Raw genomic sequence first — 14991 nt, 5'->3', positions numbered from 1 at the left:
ACTGGAATTGCTGAGTCAAAGGGCAGGGCTTTTAATAACACAGGCTTACCTCGAAGATACTGCAGGTTTGGTTTCAGACCACTGCAGTACAGTGAATATCACAATAAAGTGAGTCAAACGAATTTTTTGGCTTCCCAGTCATATAAAAGTTATGTGTATACCACACTGTAGTCTGTTACGTGTGCAGTAGCATTAGGTCTAAAGAAACAATGTACATACCTTAATTAAAAAATACTCCATCGCTAAAAGCCATTAACCATCATCTAAGCCTTCAGTGAGTCATAGCAGTAAAAAGTTGAAATATTGTGAGAATTACCAAAATGTGACGCAGAAACATGCAGTGAGGAAATGCTATTTATTGGAACAATGGGGGCCAATAGACTTGCTTGAAGCAGGGTTGCGACAGACCTTCAATTTGTAAAATCTGTGAAGCTCAATAAAGTGAGGTACGCCTGCATTGTCAAACCAGCCTTCCGGGCTGGCATTCGGCCACCTGGGGGCAGATTGCCCTGAGACCTGGGCTGGGGATCCGTGACCCCTCCGGGTGTATTAGATATTCGGACACACGCCCCTGATTTGAGCAGCCCTGTGTCTTGTTCCCGGCCGCTCATCCCCAGTCTGAGGTGAGGGCCTCGCAGGCGTGGTGGGCTTGGCTTCTGAGCAAGGAAAGCCCCTCCTAACGTGTTTTCTGGGGACCTGCTGCTCAGTGTTTTGCCGTGGCGTGTTAGGGGCATGGGGATGGTGCACCAACAGGCTTCTGGGGGCAGCGTGGTCTGACCCTTGAAGGAGAGAGTAGCTTTCAGGGTCCCCATGTGCATGCAATAGTAGGAACAAGGTAGGTTGCTGATAGGTGACTGCAAGGGCATTTCACCTAAACTTCTGGTGACAGACATCCTTATACCTGGTTAACTGCTTGATTATTGTTGTTTTAATTTTTTCTTAACTGTTGTGTCCTTTCCTTTCTCTCATTTTTGTCATCTCCGATTTCCTGTTTTTTTGTTCAGCAGCAGGATCAGGTATGTGCTGGGAATTTGCTTGTAGTAGTGGGTCTGCTGCTGCTGCTTGTTAATTTTGCTCATCTTTTTTTTGTGCGGCATCGTCAGCTCTGACAGATAACAAGGAAGGATTGGGAAAGGCAGGCTCCCTCTCCGTGTTAATAACTTGGCTGGCAAGGGAGCTTCCGCATCTCTCCCGTGTGATTCAGCACTGGGAGGGGCCAGGGGCCTCACTTCCCCTTCGGGGGGCCCAGCAGATGAGGCCCGCAGAGCCTTGCACTCTGGTCGGAATCGGCGCCCAGCCAGCCACGTGCAGGCCCCCAGTGTGGTGGGGAACCATCGGTGGCCTCAGCTTCCTTCAGTGCAGGCCTGACTTCAGTGGGACACCTTGTTTCTGTCATGATTCAGGAGAGCGTTGCATGTCATTGGTCGTGTTTTTTCATCGCCCCAGAAATGCTTCTGCTGCATGAGCAAGTCATTTGCAGATAGCCGGCAGACTGTTCCCCTGTCTGTTGGATCCAGAGAACTGGAAACAGTCTCTTGATGATGGCTTCTGCCCCTCTGGGTGACGGGGTCCTTTGGGTTCTGGAGCCACACGAGACAACTCAGGAGCCAGGCCACTGGGGGCAAAACATGGGGACCGAGCCCCCAGACTAGACTTAACCGAGCTAGTGCCCTTTTGGGGTTGTACTGAGCACTGCCCTCCTTTGAGTACTGGCATCCATTTTTAGAATTAAAGATTTTCAAAGGCATTGTCAAGTCTAAGAGGAGAGGACTTTGGTGGAAATATCTGAATTTTCACCTAGGCCTCAAGGAGTTAGTGCCGCAAAGCTGATCTGAGACAAAGCAGCCACACCTCCTCATCTTTGTCCTTTTTCTAAAAAGCTTTTGCTATATCTTCCACCCCTTTCTGATTTTTGCCCGCTCTTAAAGCCTGCCAGAGATAGGATACTTCTAGGATATACTTTTCAGAATTCTCCAGCCTTATTTAATTTTAGAGCCTTCCTCATATTAAAACAAGATGAACCATAGCCATGAGCTACTCTTTCCCCTTAACAGAGCCCGTTTTAGCAATCCTGTTCCTGCTGCTTTATGATTTGCCAGTGGGAGCAAATGCCATCAGGCCAGAGCTAGTTGCATTTGTTTACAAAGTATACCAAGTGTGTATACTTCACTTGCTCTTGGCCATTGTCGTAGTGAAATGGTCAAGATGTTGTCCAAACTATCTAGTTCTTCTGTGGTTTGGTATCTGGAGGGGAAAGGGGATCTGGAGACCTTGTGACTTGAAAAGATTCATGACATGGGAAGACTGGGTTTTCGTTTGTAGTGTGTGTGTGTGTGTGTGCAATTGTGAACGTAGAATGTGGCTTTTTAAAAAGCCAGTATTTCCCCTTAATGTATAATTTTAAAGGGTCCTGCTACTGAAAGATCCGGTGTGGTCTTATTTCTAACACATTTGGCTTTCTGTTAGTTTATGGGCATCGTAGTTCTTCCTCTAGAAAGAACATGTAGCTTATTACTTCCTCCTCCTGAGGGCGAGCCAGCTCAACTGAAAAACAGACCAGGTGTCCTTGGAGTTGATTCGATTGCCCTTGAAAGGTGCCAGGAGTTGTGCTTCCCTGGGTGCTCCCCGGCTGGAGCGGATAGCAGTTCTGTCTGATCACTCTTCAGAGCTTTGCATGACCTCCTTCCCCATGTGGAACTGGTACATCTGCATTTGCACAAGCCCCTTTAGATTTAATGTGGGCTCTTTGCCTGTCTGGGGGGCAGTCAGCTTTGACACTGGGTCTAGGATGTTCCTCCAGCACCCCGACTTTGTGTGTAGAGCGTGGGACAGGGGGTGGTGGGTTTGGGCCTGTCTCTCACTGCTGCTTCTGTGCTCTTTTTAGCAACCCAAGGAGATTTGTGGGCTGGTTGGGTTCTGTGACGAGGTGAAGGAGATGCCCATGAAGACTCTGGTGCCTGCCAAGGTGGCCTCGGAGAACGTCATCCCTGCCCTGGAGCTGGTGGAGCCCATAAAGGTACCTGGTGCCGTTGGTTTTGTGATGCCCCGCCACTCCACATTGTCACACCCTACAAGGCACACGTTCTTTTGGCTCCCTGCTTGGCTTTTTTTTTTTTTTTTTGCCGTATGCTGGCCTCTCACTGTCGTGGCCTCTGCCGTTGCGGAGCACAGGCTCCGGACGCGCAGGCTCAGCGGCCATGGCTCACGGGCCCAGCCGCTCCGCGGCATGTGGGATCCTCCCAGAGCGGGGCACGAACCCGTGTCCCCTGCATCGGCAGGCGGGCTCTCAACCACTGCGCCACCAGGGAAGCCCTCCCTGCTTGGCTTTTAAAGGTATTTGAGTTTGAGACCATTAGTTTACAGTATCCCCTAAATTGATGCAGCGCCCCCTACCCTCGTACATTTATCTCCTTGGTCATAAACCCTAGTGCTCATGGGATCAAGTCTACGTTTTTAGCACACCATTCGAAATCATTTTTCAGTGCCCGGCTCCGACCGAACCTTTCCGATGTGCTTTCTGTGGCCTCGCCCACCTCCTTCCCCATGCTGTGGCCGTGGTACAAACTTGATGTTTCCAGGACAGGCGCCCAGCCTATGTGATGTCTTATCACATGGCACGTGTGTGCACTTCTTGTTCCAGAACTTTCCATGTCAGTGTCACTTGACCTTTAGCTGTCTCGTCTCCTCCTGTTGTCTTCTCTCGGCACGTGTACTGTGTGGACCACACAAGGGTTGTGTCTGGCAGAGTCGGAAGCGCTGCTGCCGCCCCTCCTGTCCAGTCGAGACGCTCAGAGGCTCTGGCCCACCTTGCTGACTGAATTAGTGGCTGGAGAAGATGGAGAGTTACAGCTTGTACTCTAGCCACATGTGATACTTAAAATTTAAAGAAAAAAGTTCGGTTCCTTGGTTACACTGGCCACATTTCAGGCGCTTAGTAGCAGACTCGTGGCTAGCGGCTGCTGTACTGCGTGGCACGGCCAGAGAATGTTGCCACTATCACAGAAAATTATGTTCAACGGGATTGTGTTATCAAAGGTAGGCTCTGGAAAAGCAGTCTCAGGCGCTGAGACTTGAAACGCAAGAGCAGACCCGAAACATGTTTAAAACGCTGTCTTCTAAATAGTAGACTAGTAGTGAATCCTCTCTCTGTTCTGCTCCCCCACTCGCGTCCCCAGAATGAATGCTGAACGATGAGGCGATTGCAACCAAACGGACATTGAATGGACAGCTCTTTGGGGTTGGGGGACAGTTTCACTGCTTCTGTTCCTGGTTTTGGGGTGGTGGTAGAGGATTGGGGAAAGGGACAGGTTTCCCACCATCTAGGAGCAGCAGGGACTGGGGCTTGGACACTGGGAGGAAGCCACACCCCATTCTGAATGCAGCAGGAAGTGGCCTTTGTGTGACGCTAGCCCGTCCTGGCCTCTGCCCCACTCCTTTAGAGGAGCAGGACCAGGGAGTGAGGCGAGGCCCTCAGTGTTAGTGTTCTTCTGCCCTTTCAACAGAAGGATCCGGTCCCGGCGAAGGCTGATATTTACTGTGAGGTGTGCGAGTACGTGGTGAAGGAGGTGGTCAAGCTGATTGACAACAACAGGACCGAGGTACGCGGATTTCGGGAAATGCTGCCATCGCAAACGCTCCTGGCCCTGGAGCCAGAATGGCCTGGTGGGAGGACCCAGCCCGAGAGCTGGGCTTGGCCCTTGTGGGTATGGGACACCAGCCCGGGAGTCTAGCCTTTGAGGGAGAAAACAGCACCTTGCTGTTGGCTCCCTGGTCACATCAGCATTTTCAGAGTCTCTCCCACCCCACGCAGCCTCCCATCTTCTCACATGAGCCTCTCTTCTTGTGTTTCAGGAAGAAATAATTCATGCTTTGGACACCGTGTGCTCGAAGCTGCCCTCGTCCTTATCCGAGGAGTGCCAGGAGGTGGTGGACACTTACGGCAGCTCCATCCTGTCGATCCTCCTGCAGGAGGCGAGCCCTGAGCTGGTGTGCAGCATGCTCCATCTCTGCTCCAGCCGGGGGCTGCCTGCGCTGACCGGTGAGCCCAGTGCGCGTGAGGCCGGCCGGCCCCTCTCGGGTTAGGGAGGGCCTTGCCAGCACTGAGCCTGTGCTCTCTTGCGTAGCACACGTGATGCCACGGAAGGACGGTGGCTTCTGTGAGGTGTGCAAGAAGCTGGTGACCTATTTGGAGCACAACCTGGAGAAGAACAGCACGAAGGAGCAGATCCTTGCTGCCTTCGAGAAAGGCTGCAGCCTCTTGCCTGACCCGTACCAGAAGCAGGTACGCTGTGGGCTGCTTTCGGCCAGAATGTCAGAACCTGCTTGGGACATGCAGGAGCTGGGTAGCTCACTGAGTGTGCTGCTGGTTGAAGTTTTGAGGGAGAAGCAGCCATTTCTGCCTCTGGCGTGGACTCCACTGAGATTTTCTTAAAGGTGCTCTGTTGGCTCAAGTGGAGCCACTAGGGGGAGAAGAACATGAGCAGGTGGGGGTAGGTGTGTCACCCGGGCGGGCAGGGAGGCCCTGGGCCCACTGGGCTGGCAAGGCCAGGAATTCTGGTAGAAGAGCATGGCCAGCGCCCCACACTCTGGCTGGGCCCACCTAGACCCACATTGCTGTTTCCCTAACAGTGTGATCAGTTTGTGACGGAGTACGAGCCCATGCTCATAGAGATCCTGGTGGACGTGCTGGACCCTTCCTTTGTGTGCCTGGTAAGCGGCGTTGGGCCGGTATGGGTTCCTGGGCAGTGTGACCTGGGAGGTGCTGCATGGACCCTGGAAGGGCTCCTCTGAGATTTGGGGCCGGGGCCAGAGTCTGGGGATGGTGTGTGGGAGAACCAGGCGTCCAGGCCCCACCACTTGACTCAGCAACCCTGCCTTTTCTGGAAAGTGCTTATTAGAGCTCTGATTCTAGCTGCTTCTAGAAGCTGATAATCATCTCAGTTTTGAAAAGGATTAGCTGGGCAGACCTAATTCTTCCCCCTTCCTTTGACCTTATAGAAAATTGGAGCCTGTCCCTCAGCCCGTAAGCCTCTTGTGGGAACTGAGAAGTGTGTCTGGGGCCCGAGCTACTGGTGCCAGAACATGGAGTCGGCAGCCCTGTGCAACGTGAGTAGCTCAGCAACTGCTCCCCAGGACCCCCGCCAGGCAGGCAGCTCGAGGGAGAACCTGCTCTAACAGGCTCCTTGGCAATCCGCTGTACCCTGTCTTTGGTGGGGAGCTGGGTGGGGGAGGGGGACTGAGGCCCAGAGGGGCAGTTAGGCTTACTTATGGGCACCACCAAAAGCAGGGCTCACTGCATCGTTGTCTTTGAGGAGGGCGCGGTGGCAGTGGATGTTCTGCAGTGTCCTTTGCTTCCACTTTCAGCCCCCTGGTGACCGGGTCAGATATGCAGGAGGTCACCCGAGGGATTGCACAAAGCCCAGCGGGTTCTTGCACGAGGCCTCATGCCTCTTGGGTCCCTCTTGCCCTGGCTGGCGCCCGGCCTGAATCTTCACCCAGGGCCCAGCGGAGCTCTTCTTGAACGGCCCGGGAGTTGGCTCCTGGCTGGGCAGCCACTGCGGGGTGACCCGTGCTGCTTTCCTGGGTGGGGACGTTTCGGCTCAGCCTCTGTTACTTAATGTTCCTTTTTGTGCAACTTCTTCCTCGTGGGGGTTCTTCATGACCGGTAAGCCGGCGTCAGGGCCGCTGCAGGGAGGAGGGTGAGGCCCACCCTGCCGAGCCCCGTGCCCCAGCACCCTCACCCTGTAGCACCGTCAGTGGTGGAGTGCATTTCTGTCGCTCTCCTGGGTACCCGGGCCCGTTTCTGAGCTGGCCTGAGCTGATGTATACCTCTGACTCTTGGGTGAGGAGTTCTGCCTCGGGGGCCTCGGGTGTGTAACCAGAGGAAGGGGGTCCTGGGTCCTACCTGCAGGGGTGCTGTTCATCCACTGCTCTGGACTCTTGCCTTATGAGTCCCCAAAACTCATAGCCACCTACTATCCCCGAGTTTAAATGAGATGCTGTCCCGGGCCTTTATCAGCATCTGGTCCATCCCGGCTGATCTGGGACAGGATAGCGGGTCCCACTTTTGGGTGCCGGCTGATGCACTCATGGGCCAGGGATAGCGTTTGTCACCTGCAGACTAAACTGTTTCCTCTCTCCTGTCAGGCTGTCGAGCATTGCAAGCGTCACGTGTGGAACTAGAAGGCACGGTCTGTCTTAGAGAAACTGCAGCATCTTTCCCTGCTTGTGTCTGGGGGAACGAACACACAGATCTGTTGGCTTTGTTGTTATAAAAACGATAGGAGCCCTCTCCCTCAGTCCCTTTCTTCTCGCCCTCATCTTAGCATCGCTGTCAGCAGGCCGCTGGCGTAGCTGCTTCAGTGTCCCTTTCCTCCCTGCTACATGGATGCTGACATACCGTACACTGGAGGTCTCTTGAGTCTGTCCCTGCATGGTGGTTACCCGGAGGAGACGGGGCTCTGGCTGTGGGCATGAGCCAGAGCCTCTTGACTGAGGTTGTCCGTCCTCCTGCATGGGCCTTGGGTGCTAAGGCCTCCGGAGGCCTGCTCTAAGCAGGGACCTTCCCGCCTCGTGGGCCTGCTGATCTGCCAGACAGAGGCAGTTTTATAGGAAATATGAGAGGCTCAGAATAATTATTAGGCTTTTTAAACAAACAAACAATGTGGTTCTCACTGTAATAGAGCTGCTGGAAGCAGCCGCTCAGGAGACCTGGTGGGGCCGGGCTTGCTACCGTTGGGTCAGCCTTTGATTCGGCTTTCCTGTCTTTCCTGGTTGATGCCGTGTTTGGAGTTCTGTGGTTTGGGGTGGGAGGGGAAAAAACCTGCATGAATATAACCTGCTAGCTCTTTGTGGAGGTCCTGGGGGCCTGCTTTTGTGCGTGTGGACAGTGGTGACTGCGTCATGCCTGCTCTTGTGTCCACCCTGCTGCTCAGCGCCCCCGTTGCTCTGGGCGGTACAGCCCCCTCCCCCCTGACCCCCCCCCCCCCCCGTAGATGGTTTTTCTGACCTGCAAATAAATGTGGATGACAAGCTCCTAAGCCTCTGGCTTCCAGGTAGAGGGGCTGCTGCCCTGGGGCCTCAGCCGTCGCCCTGCCTTCTCTCCAGTTTGGCTGCATCCTCTCCTCCACTTCCAGTTGCCAGGAGACAGCAAGACGTGCAGTTGCTATTAAATGAACTTACCAATTTTGTTTGTTTTGCACTAAAATTTCTGTGATTTAACAATAAAGTCTGTCAACCAGAGGCCGAGTGTTTCTGTGACACCTCAGCCAGAAGAGTGGCTGCTGCTGAGCTCCGAGGCCGTGAACCTGTAAGTGCCCAGCAGTCCTATGGCCCCGTTTGGCCAGAGAAAGAAAATGCCATCTGGTCCCCCCTGACACACCTGGGGCCAGCAGTGGGCAAGTGGTCAGGGGAGTGCCCCCAAAGGTGGGTCCAGAGCTGCCCTGTCCTTACCCCTGCAACCCGCCGGCCCAGCCCCACGGGTAGTTTACCAGAGCCAGAGTGAATTGCCGGTTCCTTGTGACTTTTTTTTTTTTTTTAAATTCAGACCATTCCAGAAACGTTCAGTGCATATCAGTTGAACAAAACCAAGGGGAGAATATGGAGGGAATAACTTAATTTAAAAAAGGAATACACACGAACACTATATTCAAAACCCAAGGGAACATCAGTCGTTTTATGAGCCCGGCACGTTTGGAAAGCCAGTGAAATGGAGAGAATGCCGTTGGCTGACAGTGACCATGTCTGTGTGGGGAAGCAGGGATTACTCACTGCCCCCACCTGGATGTCCGGCCAGGGATGTGGCAGAAATGCACTGGGACTTGAACTGGGGTCAGAGAGTCAAGGCCAGGCAGGGTGTGCCTGCTCTGGGCTCCCTCCCCGGTGCTGGATTCCTGTGCTGTGAGGCGGGCTGGGAGGGGAAGGGGGCCGGCTTGGCCTCTTTCAGCTCAGCCTGGGCTGAGGCCATCCTCAGACTCCTGGGCTCTCGGTGACCCTCCTTACCTCGTTCTTAGATACTCACCATTTCTGTCTGGTTTTCTTAAAAAAATAACATTTTATGAAGGTAAGAGATCAGATGCCGAACGAGCGTCTGGCAAAAGTGGAATCTGAGCAGCTGACGTGGGCCCTGCTTCTGGGCCAACCCAAGGCTGCGCGCCCAGAGCTGCCTGGGGAGGGCCCTCCCCCGGCCCCCCCACCCCCCCGCCCGGAGGTCCTGCCCCTGCTCTCGCCCTGGGAGGGGTGGGGTTGGGCTGCTCGTACCCGTCGGGCTCCCCCCATCTAGTCATAGCTCTGTGATCTCCAGGGGGCTCTCCACGATCACGTCGCGAAGCTTGTGCAGGGGCGTGGATTTGGCGGACTCGGTGCGGGCGTTGCGCTCGAAGGCGCTGGCCTCGGCGGCGGTCAGCGTCTCCAGTGAGCGGCCCAGGCCCTTCTGGTCATCCTCGGGCAGGCTGTTGAGGTCGGTAGCCAGCAGCGTGCCCGTGCTGCCGTGCATCACGTGGATCCCGTCTGGCCCTTTGAGCTCCGTAGGTGGCTTGTGGCAGAAGTGCAGGCTGCCCTGGCCGGGGCTGCGCTCCCCTGGCTCGTCTTCCAGCTCAGTCTGGATCAGCTGCAAGAGGCCGGGACCCGCACATGTTCAGGGCAGGGCCAGGCCCTGAGCAGGTGGATGGCCCCGAGTCCCACCTGCTATGGGCCTGTCGCCTCCCTGCTGCACACGAGGAACCCCGGGCTCGTGCCGCAGCAGGCCTGTGCGGCCTGTGGCAGTGTTTCTCGAACTGGGTACAAAGGGGAGCCATGGATACTTCTGGTGCTACAGATGTGTTCTCCGGAGCATGGGCTTCCTATGAGAATCTTTCAAATCTCCTGTATTCACTTTGGTCTGTAGAGACCCTGTGACTATGGTTGTGGCATCTGGATTTGTTACCACGTTGGCCTTAAGCAGGATCAACTCCTAACTGTGGCCAGCTGGAAAGTGTCCACAGTTGAAGCTGGAGGGGATTAATAAGGTAGAGCAGAGACTCACAAATGGCACTTTTTTGTCCTGTGTGGAGCTGTTCAGTTTTAGCTACTCCAGTTGAGAATATTGGCCCAGCTGGAAATCTGGGTTTTTAGATAAAGTCTGACTTTCTAAAGTGTTGACATATCACTGCAGGCAAATAAATATGTATATCCACTTGACCCTACAGCCAATTTCTTAAAATGATATCACCTCTCAAAGGTATCTTCCTGGGGCTCCTGAAGTCTAAGAAACACTGCCTCAACACCCACCCACCCCTGGGGAAGCCCGCTGTGGAGCCCAGATAGCAGAAGCAGAGCCCGCTGTCTGACTCTCTGAACCCCCACCTAGTGCAGTCTTGGGCCCTAGCTGCTGATCTCCAGAGACTCCGAGGAGGATGAACGAGAGAGAGAGAGAGAGCGCGCACCCCCAGGGCTGGGGCACAGCACACAGCTCCCGGCCCACCCGCTACCTCGGAGATGGAGGAGTGGCAGGAGGAGGCTTTTTGCACCATCCGCTGTGCAAAGAGCTTTTTGAGCCGCAGGTAATCCTCCAGGACCACCTTCAGCAGCGAGCCCTGGGGGAGGGAAAGTGTTAACCCCCAACCAAGGCCCTCCCCTGCCTGCCCCGCCCATCACTCACTCCCATAACTAACTCGGGTGGGGGTGACGGAAGGCACTCTGGGAGCGTGGGATGTACGGGCGTCTGATCCTAGGGTGGAGGACTGAGAGCAGAGCCTGGTGACGGCGGCCAGACAGAGCCCACGTGGGCTTGTGTCTCAGAGTCCCGGCCTCCAGGACACTGCAGGCTGAAGCAGCTCCTTATCAGCCCGGGGCCCTGGCCCCTCTCTGCCTTGGTGTTCTTGCCCCCGTGGAGGGCAGGTCTAGCTGAGTCCCTAGAGGTGGAGAAAGCTGTTTCCCAGGATCCTCCCCACTCCCTGCATCCTCTGGAGCAAGTCCGAGCTCAGCCAGGGGTCTGGGTGCAGGAGCTGCGAGGAGGGCTCACCTTGATGGGCCCCTCCCGAATGATCTGGCCCAGCTTGGCAATGTTGTCATACTCCTGGATGGCCGCCCGCAGGTACCGGTCATCATCAGGCTTGACTGCTGCTGGTTCACGCCCAAAAGTTCCCTGGGGAGAGAGGGGGCGCGTTAGCTGGAGCTGAGGTAGACCGCGCATGCACACGTGCAGGGCAGTGGACCGGTTCCCGCCCAGCCAGCCAGCTCCTTGGCCAGCGATGGCAAAGAGCGTACGCTACCTCCACCTGTCCCTCCTGACTGTCCACCCCATCCCTGCCCCGGCCCAGGCCTGGGCTCACGTGGGTGCGGGTAGGGCTGCTCCACAGGTCGGCGATCTCACTCAGGTTCTCCGGCAGGTCATCCTCGTGCTCTGCCTGGGCAGCCAGCTCCAGGTTCCGGCAGAAAGGATCCAGCCACACGGGGTTGGCCCTGCAGGTGGGGAGTGGGGTTGACTCCAGGCTCGAGTGGACAGATGCCCTTGAAGTCTCGCCCCTAACCCCCACACCGTTTCCCAGGCTGTAGTTGTGCTTTTCACAGGACTGGGCCTTCAGGGCCGTGAGAAGCAGGGCCCTTGCCTGTGGTACCCGTGGGTGCGTCCTCCCGCCTCAGGATCCTGCTAGAACCAGGACAACGTGTCCATCTGGATCAGCTTTGGTGCAGAGTCCTCACCCTGTATCCGATGCCCAAAGCCTACGCCCCCTGGAACTTGGGACCCAGTCAGGGTGGGGAGCCCAACTCGGTGGAGAGAGAGGGGTACCTGGCCCAGCAGGGGGCGCCCACACCCCAGGTTTCAGCCAGTCCATGATGGCCTCAGTGCTTGAGAGGCAGTGGGGACTTCACCGCAGCTGGGTCCTGGGTGGGTCTCCCCAAAGTGCACCCGGCAGGGTTCAGGGACACCACTTCTCACTCACCCGTCAAAGGAATACTTGTTGGTGTTGGGCATGTCCATGATGTCAACGAAGCCGCGATTCCCTGCAGGAGAAGGGTTGGGGTGTGGGGGGACGGGTAGAGCCGGCTGGGGAGCTGGGCCTGAGCCAGCCCTATGGGGCCCGGGCTGTCACCCTAGGCCCTCAGGGGCCCCTCCTGCCCTCCCACCTCCCCACCCATCACAGCCCTCTGACCTGCCGAGCCAGCCACGATGGCTTTGAGCTTCCTCTTGTGTCTGGAAAGAAGCAGAGGGGCCGGTGAAGGAGGCTGCGGCTGGGCTGGCGTCTCAGGGCCTGATGGCCCTGCCTGCCTCCCTGACTGTCCCAGCAGCGGGGCTGGTCAGCCTGTCTCAAAAGGCAGGGCACGTAGGGGTCACTCACACGGTCCTGTAGTACCAGTTCATGAGGATGAAGAGCATGGCAGCCAGGAAGAGGAGAAGGGCCAGGACGATGGTCGCCATCTAGGGCAGCAGGGCCAAGCATGAGTGGCTGAGAGCACCCGGGGCAACAAGGGGACGGTGGGGGCGCTGTCACCAGGGGTACCTGCAGGGCGGACATGTCTTCGGGCAGCTGGACAGAGATGGCGGGCTGCACGTCTAGGACGTTGTAGTTCCGGAATAGATTCCTCAGCTGCTCCTTGTTTTCATCGATCATCTGGATCACCCTGGGCGAGGGGCAGGGGCCTCAGCTCCCATCCTCGGCCGTTCCCCAAGAGCCCGTCCCACTCAGGCCAGCCTGCCCCCACATTCACCCCCGACCAAGCCTTGCAAGATTAAGGCCCACCCAGCTCGGATAGCTCTGTATCTTAACAGGGTTCACCATCCCTTCACACAAGCTCCTGTCTGCTGCTCACAATTGCTGTAATACTCCCATTTCACACATGGGGAGAGTAAGGCTCAGGGGGGTGGAGCTCTGCTCATACACCCAGACCGTGTTCTCTCCACCCGCCCTGCCCACGTCTGGGGTAGAGCCCCCATACAGCAGGCCTGATGGCGTCATCCGTGCCTCCTTAGTGGGTTCCCTGTCCGACTTCCAGGGCAGGGAGGCAGACCGAAAGACAGGCTGAGCACAGACGCCCACCCACCTGTCCACGTCCAGGATACGGTTGGTTTCGCGGTTCACCACGTGGATAAGCAGCTCTGTCTGTGCGAAGTTCACCCGACCCTTCGTGTCCACGTGGAACTAGGCGAGAAGGGGCATCATGGGGTGTGTGGCAGGAGCAAGGGATGGGATGGGTGCCTCTTCTAACAGCCTCTCCTGCCCTACCCTGCCAGTAAACCCATCACTACTGGATGCTCACCAGGGGCCAAGCTCGATGCCAGTCACTGAACCAGGCACTACCATTAGCTCCCATTTTACAGATGAGGAAACTGAGACCCAGAGACCCGGAAGGAATTTTCCAAGGCCATGCATCTAGGAAATGACTGATCCCCCTTCATACCCCTGACCTCTCTGCAATGCCCTGTCCCTGCGGCCTGGTCCCCCTTCTCCCTCCACTGCCCCTAGACCCGGGGTGGGTTCCATGGGGTACCTGCACGTCATCGGTGTTGACGATGGCACCAGTGATGTTGGAGAGCAGGCGGATGAACTCCTCCTCGAAGCCACGCACACGGTCGGGGATCTCATTAATGACGATCTTGACCCGCTGGTCATCCCTCAGGATGTAGATGCCAATGATGGCTGTGTCATTGTGACCTGCCAGGTCTCGGGCCACAATGTCCACTACAAAGTAGCCAGGGCTGTAGGCCATGAAGAGGTCGAAGGTGCGCAGGATGCCATCCACACTCCCTGTAGGGAAAGCCCGGGGGTGGTGCACTTTTTCTGGAGAATTCTAAGTTTTTATTTAAACACGCTGCATATTAAAACACAACTTGGACAAGTTTGGGACTCTGCTGTCCCATGCTGGGATGCTACAGAACACTTCTGAGTTCCCTCAGTATCATCGCTCTCTTACACATACACACGTGCTTCGTAATTCCACAGCCATAGCTGAGAGATGACCAGCAGTGGTACAGCATAGTCTGCTCTTAAAAGGCAGTAGACCTGGGTTCAAAATCTGCCACTTTCTAGCTTTGTGACCTTTAGCAAGCCTCTCTATGCTTACTAAGGTTAAGAGCAGTGCGAACTCAGAGGACAAAGGGATGGTGTCTAGTTGTGTGACTGGGGGTGGCAGCTCATGAACTAGACTACAAAGGGTGGCTAGCGGGAGCATATCTGAAGGCAGAGTTGGAGGTCAGGGTGGTATTCCAGGAGGTGAAGGCCACGGGAGGGCGGTGTGGAGCAGGCTGAAGCCATGGTGAGCAGGTCAGCCTGGGTGGGCGCAGTGCACTCAAGGGTAGTAAGGGGCTGTGAAACCAGAAAGAGGGATTAGGAGGAAGACCTGGGGAGCTTTGAAAGCCAGGCCAAGGAGGCTGGATTGATTGCTGTGGGCAGAGAAGAGCAGGGAAGGGGCTGGAGCTGGAGGTATGGTAATGTGACACCCACTGGGACACCTCCTAGAACACCTTCTAGAACCTAACAAAGAGACGCTCAGCTATCCACACAGGCAGATTCACAAGCAAACATGCATACTTCTACGTACAAGTGTGCTTTGTACACCTGGGGAGAATTCTGGCTCCCCGGTGCCTACCTAGCGCAATGCCTGATGCAGGCGAGGGTGAGGTGCACAAATGGAAAGATAGGTGGATATATGGAAAGGAGAATGGGAGGATGGATGGACGGATGGACGGAAAAATGGGTAGATGGGTGGGCAGATGGATGAATGAGAGGTTGGATGGATGGGTGGACAGATAGATGAATAGGTGGGTGGATTGATGGATTGTTCAGTGGGGTGGGTGGGTGGGTGGATGGATGAGGAGATGGGAAGAAGAAGAGAAGAAAGTGGGTGGGTAGGATGTAGAGATGGATAGGTGGATTAGAGAATAGATCGAAAGATAGGTGGATGAATAAAAGGATTAACAGATAATGGCTGGCTGGCTGGCTGGCTGAAGGATGGATGAATGGATGGATGGGTGGGTGAATGGAAGGACTGACACGGCTGGTTGGCTGGCCGGCC

The 14991-nt window shown here is 55.8% G+C and overlaps 2 protein-coding genes across 4 annotated transcripts in view; one reads left to right on the top strand and one right to left on the bottom strand.

Annotated features, from left to right (window-relative positions):
• Positions 1-8241, top strand: part of PSAP (prosaposin) — a 33100-nt gene extending 24859 nt beyond the window's left edge. For both annotated transcript variants that reach the window (XM_022590823.3, XM_022590820.3), the window contains 7 exons: positions 2885-3016; positions 4503-4598; positions 4852-5038; positions 5124-5281; positions 5629-5709; positions 5998-6105; positions 7147-8241. In XM_022590823.3, coding sequence (XP_022446531.2) covers positions 2885-3016; positions 4503-4598; positions 4852-5038; positions 5124-5281; positions 5629-5709; positions 5998-6105; positions 7147-7182 — 798 coding nt within the window. In that variant the 3' untranslated portion in view covers positions 7183-8241. The remainder of the gene's footprint in view (positions 1-2884; positions 3017-4502; positions 4599-4851; positions 5039-5123; positions 5282-5628; positions 5710-5997; positions 6106-7146) is intronic.
• Positions 8130-14991, bottom strand: part of CDH23 (cadherin related 23) — a 394909-nt gene continuing 388047 nt past the window's right edge. The window contains exons 58-67 of one of the 2 annotated variants that reach the window (XM_089897635.1): positions 13468-13724; positions 13021-13118; positions 12480-12600; positions 12318-12397; positions 12132-12172; positions 11922-11982; positions 11310-11439; positions 11000-11122; positions 10467-10571; positions 8130-9607 (exon numbers count right to left, since the gene is read on the bottom strand). In XM_089897635.1, coding sequence (XP_089753761.1) covers positions 9281-9607; positions 10467-10571; positions 11000-11122; positions 11310-11439; positions 11922-11982; positions 12132-12172; positions 12318-12397; positions 12480-12600; positions 13021-13118; positions 13468-13724 — 1343 coding nt within the window. In that variant the 3' untranslated portion in view covers positions 8130-9280. The remainder of the gene's footprint in view (positions 9608-10466; positions 10572-10999; positions 11123-11309; positions 11440-11921; positions 11983-12131; positions 12173-12317; positions 12398-12479; positions 12601-13020; positions 13119-13467; positions 13725-14991) is intronic. The other variant, XM_089897636.1, reaches the window with a different exon arrangement.

Source organism: Delphinapterus leucas, chromosome 16 (genome assembly GCF_059928025.1).
Source record: "Delphinapterus leucas isolate spDelLeu-1000000601 "Yukka" chromosome 16, BTC_Dleu_Yukka2, whole genome shotgun sequence".
Taxonomy (NCBI): Eukaryota; Metazoa; Chordata; class Mammalia; order Artiodactyla; family Monodontidae; genus Delphinapterus; species Delphinapterus leucas.
Note: the sequence above shows the minus strand (reverse complement) of the source record. Positions and strands in the feature narration are given on the sequence as shown.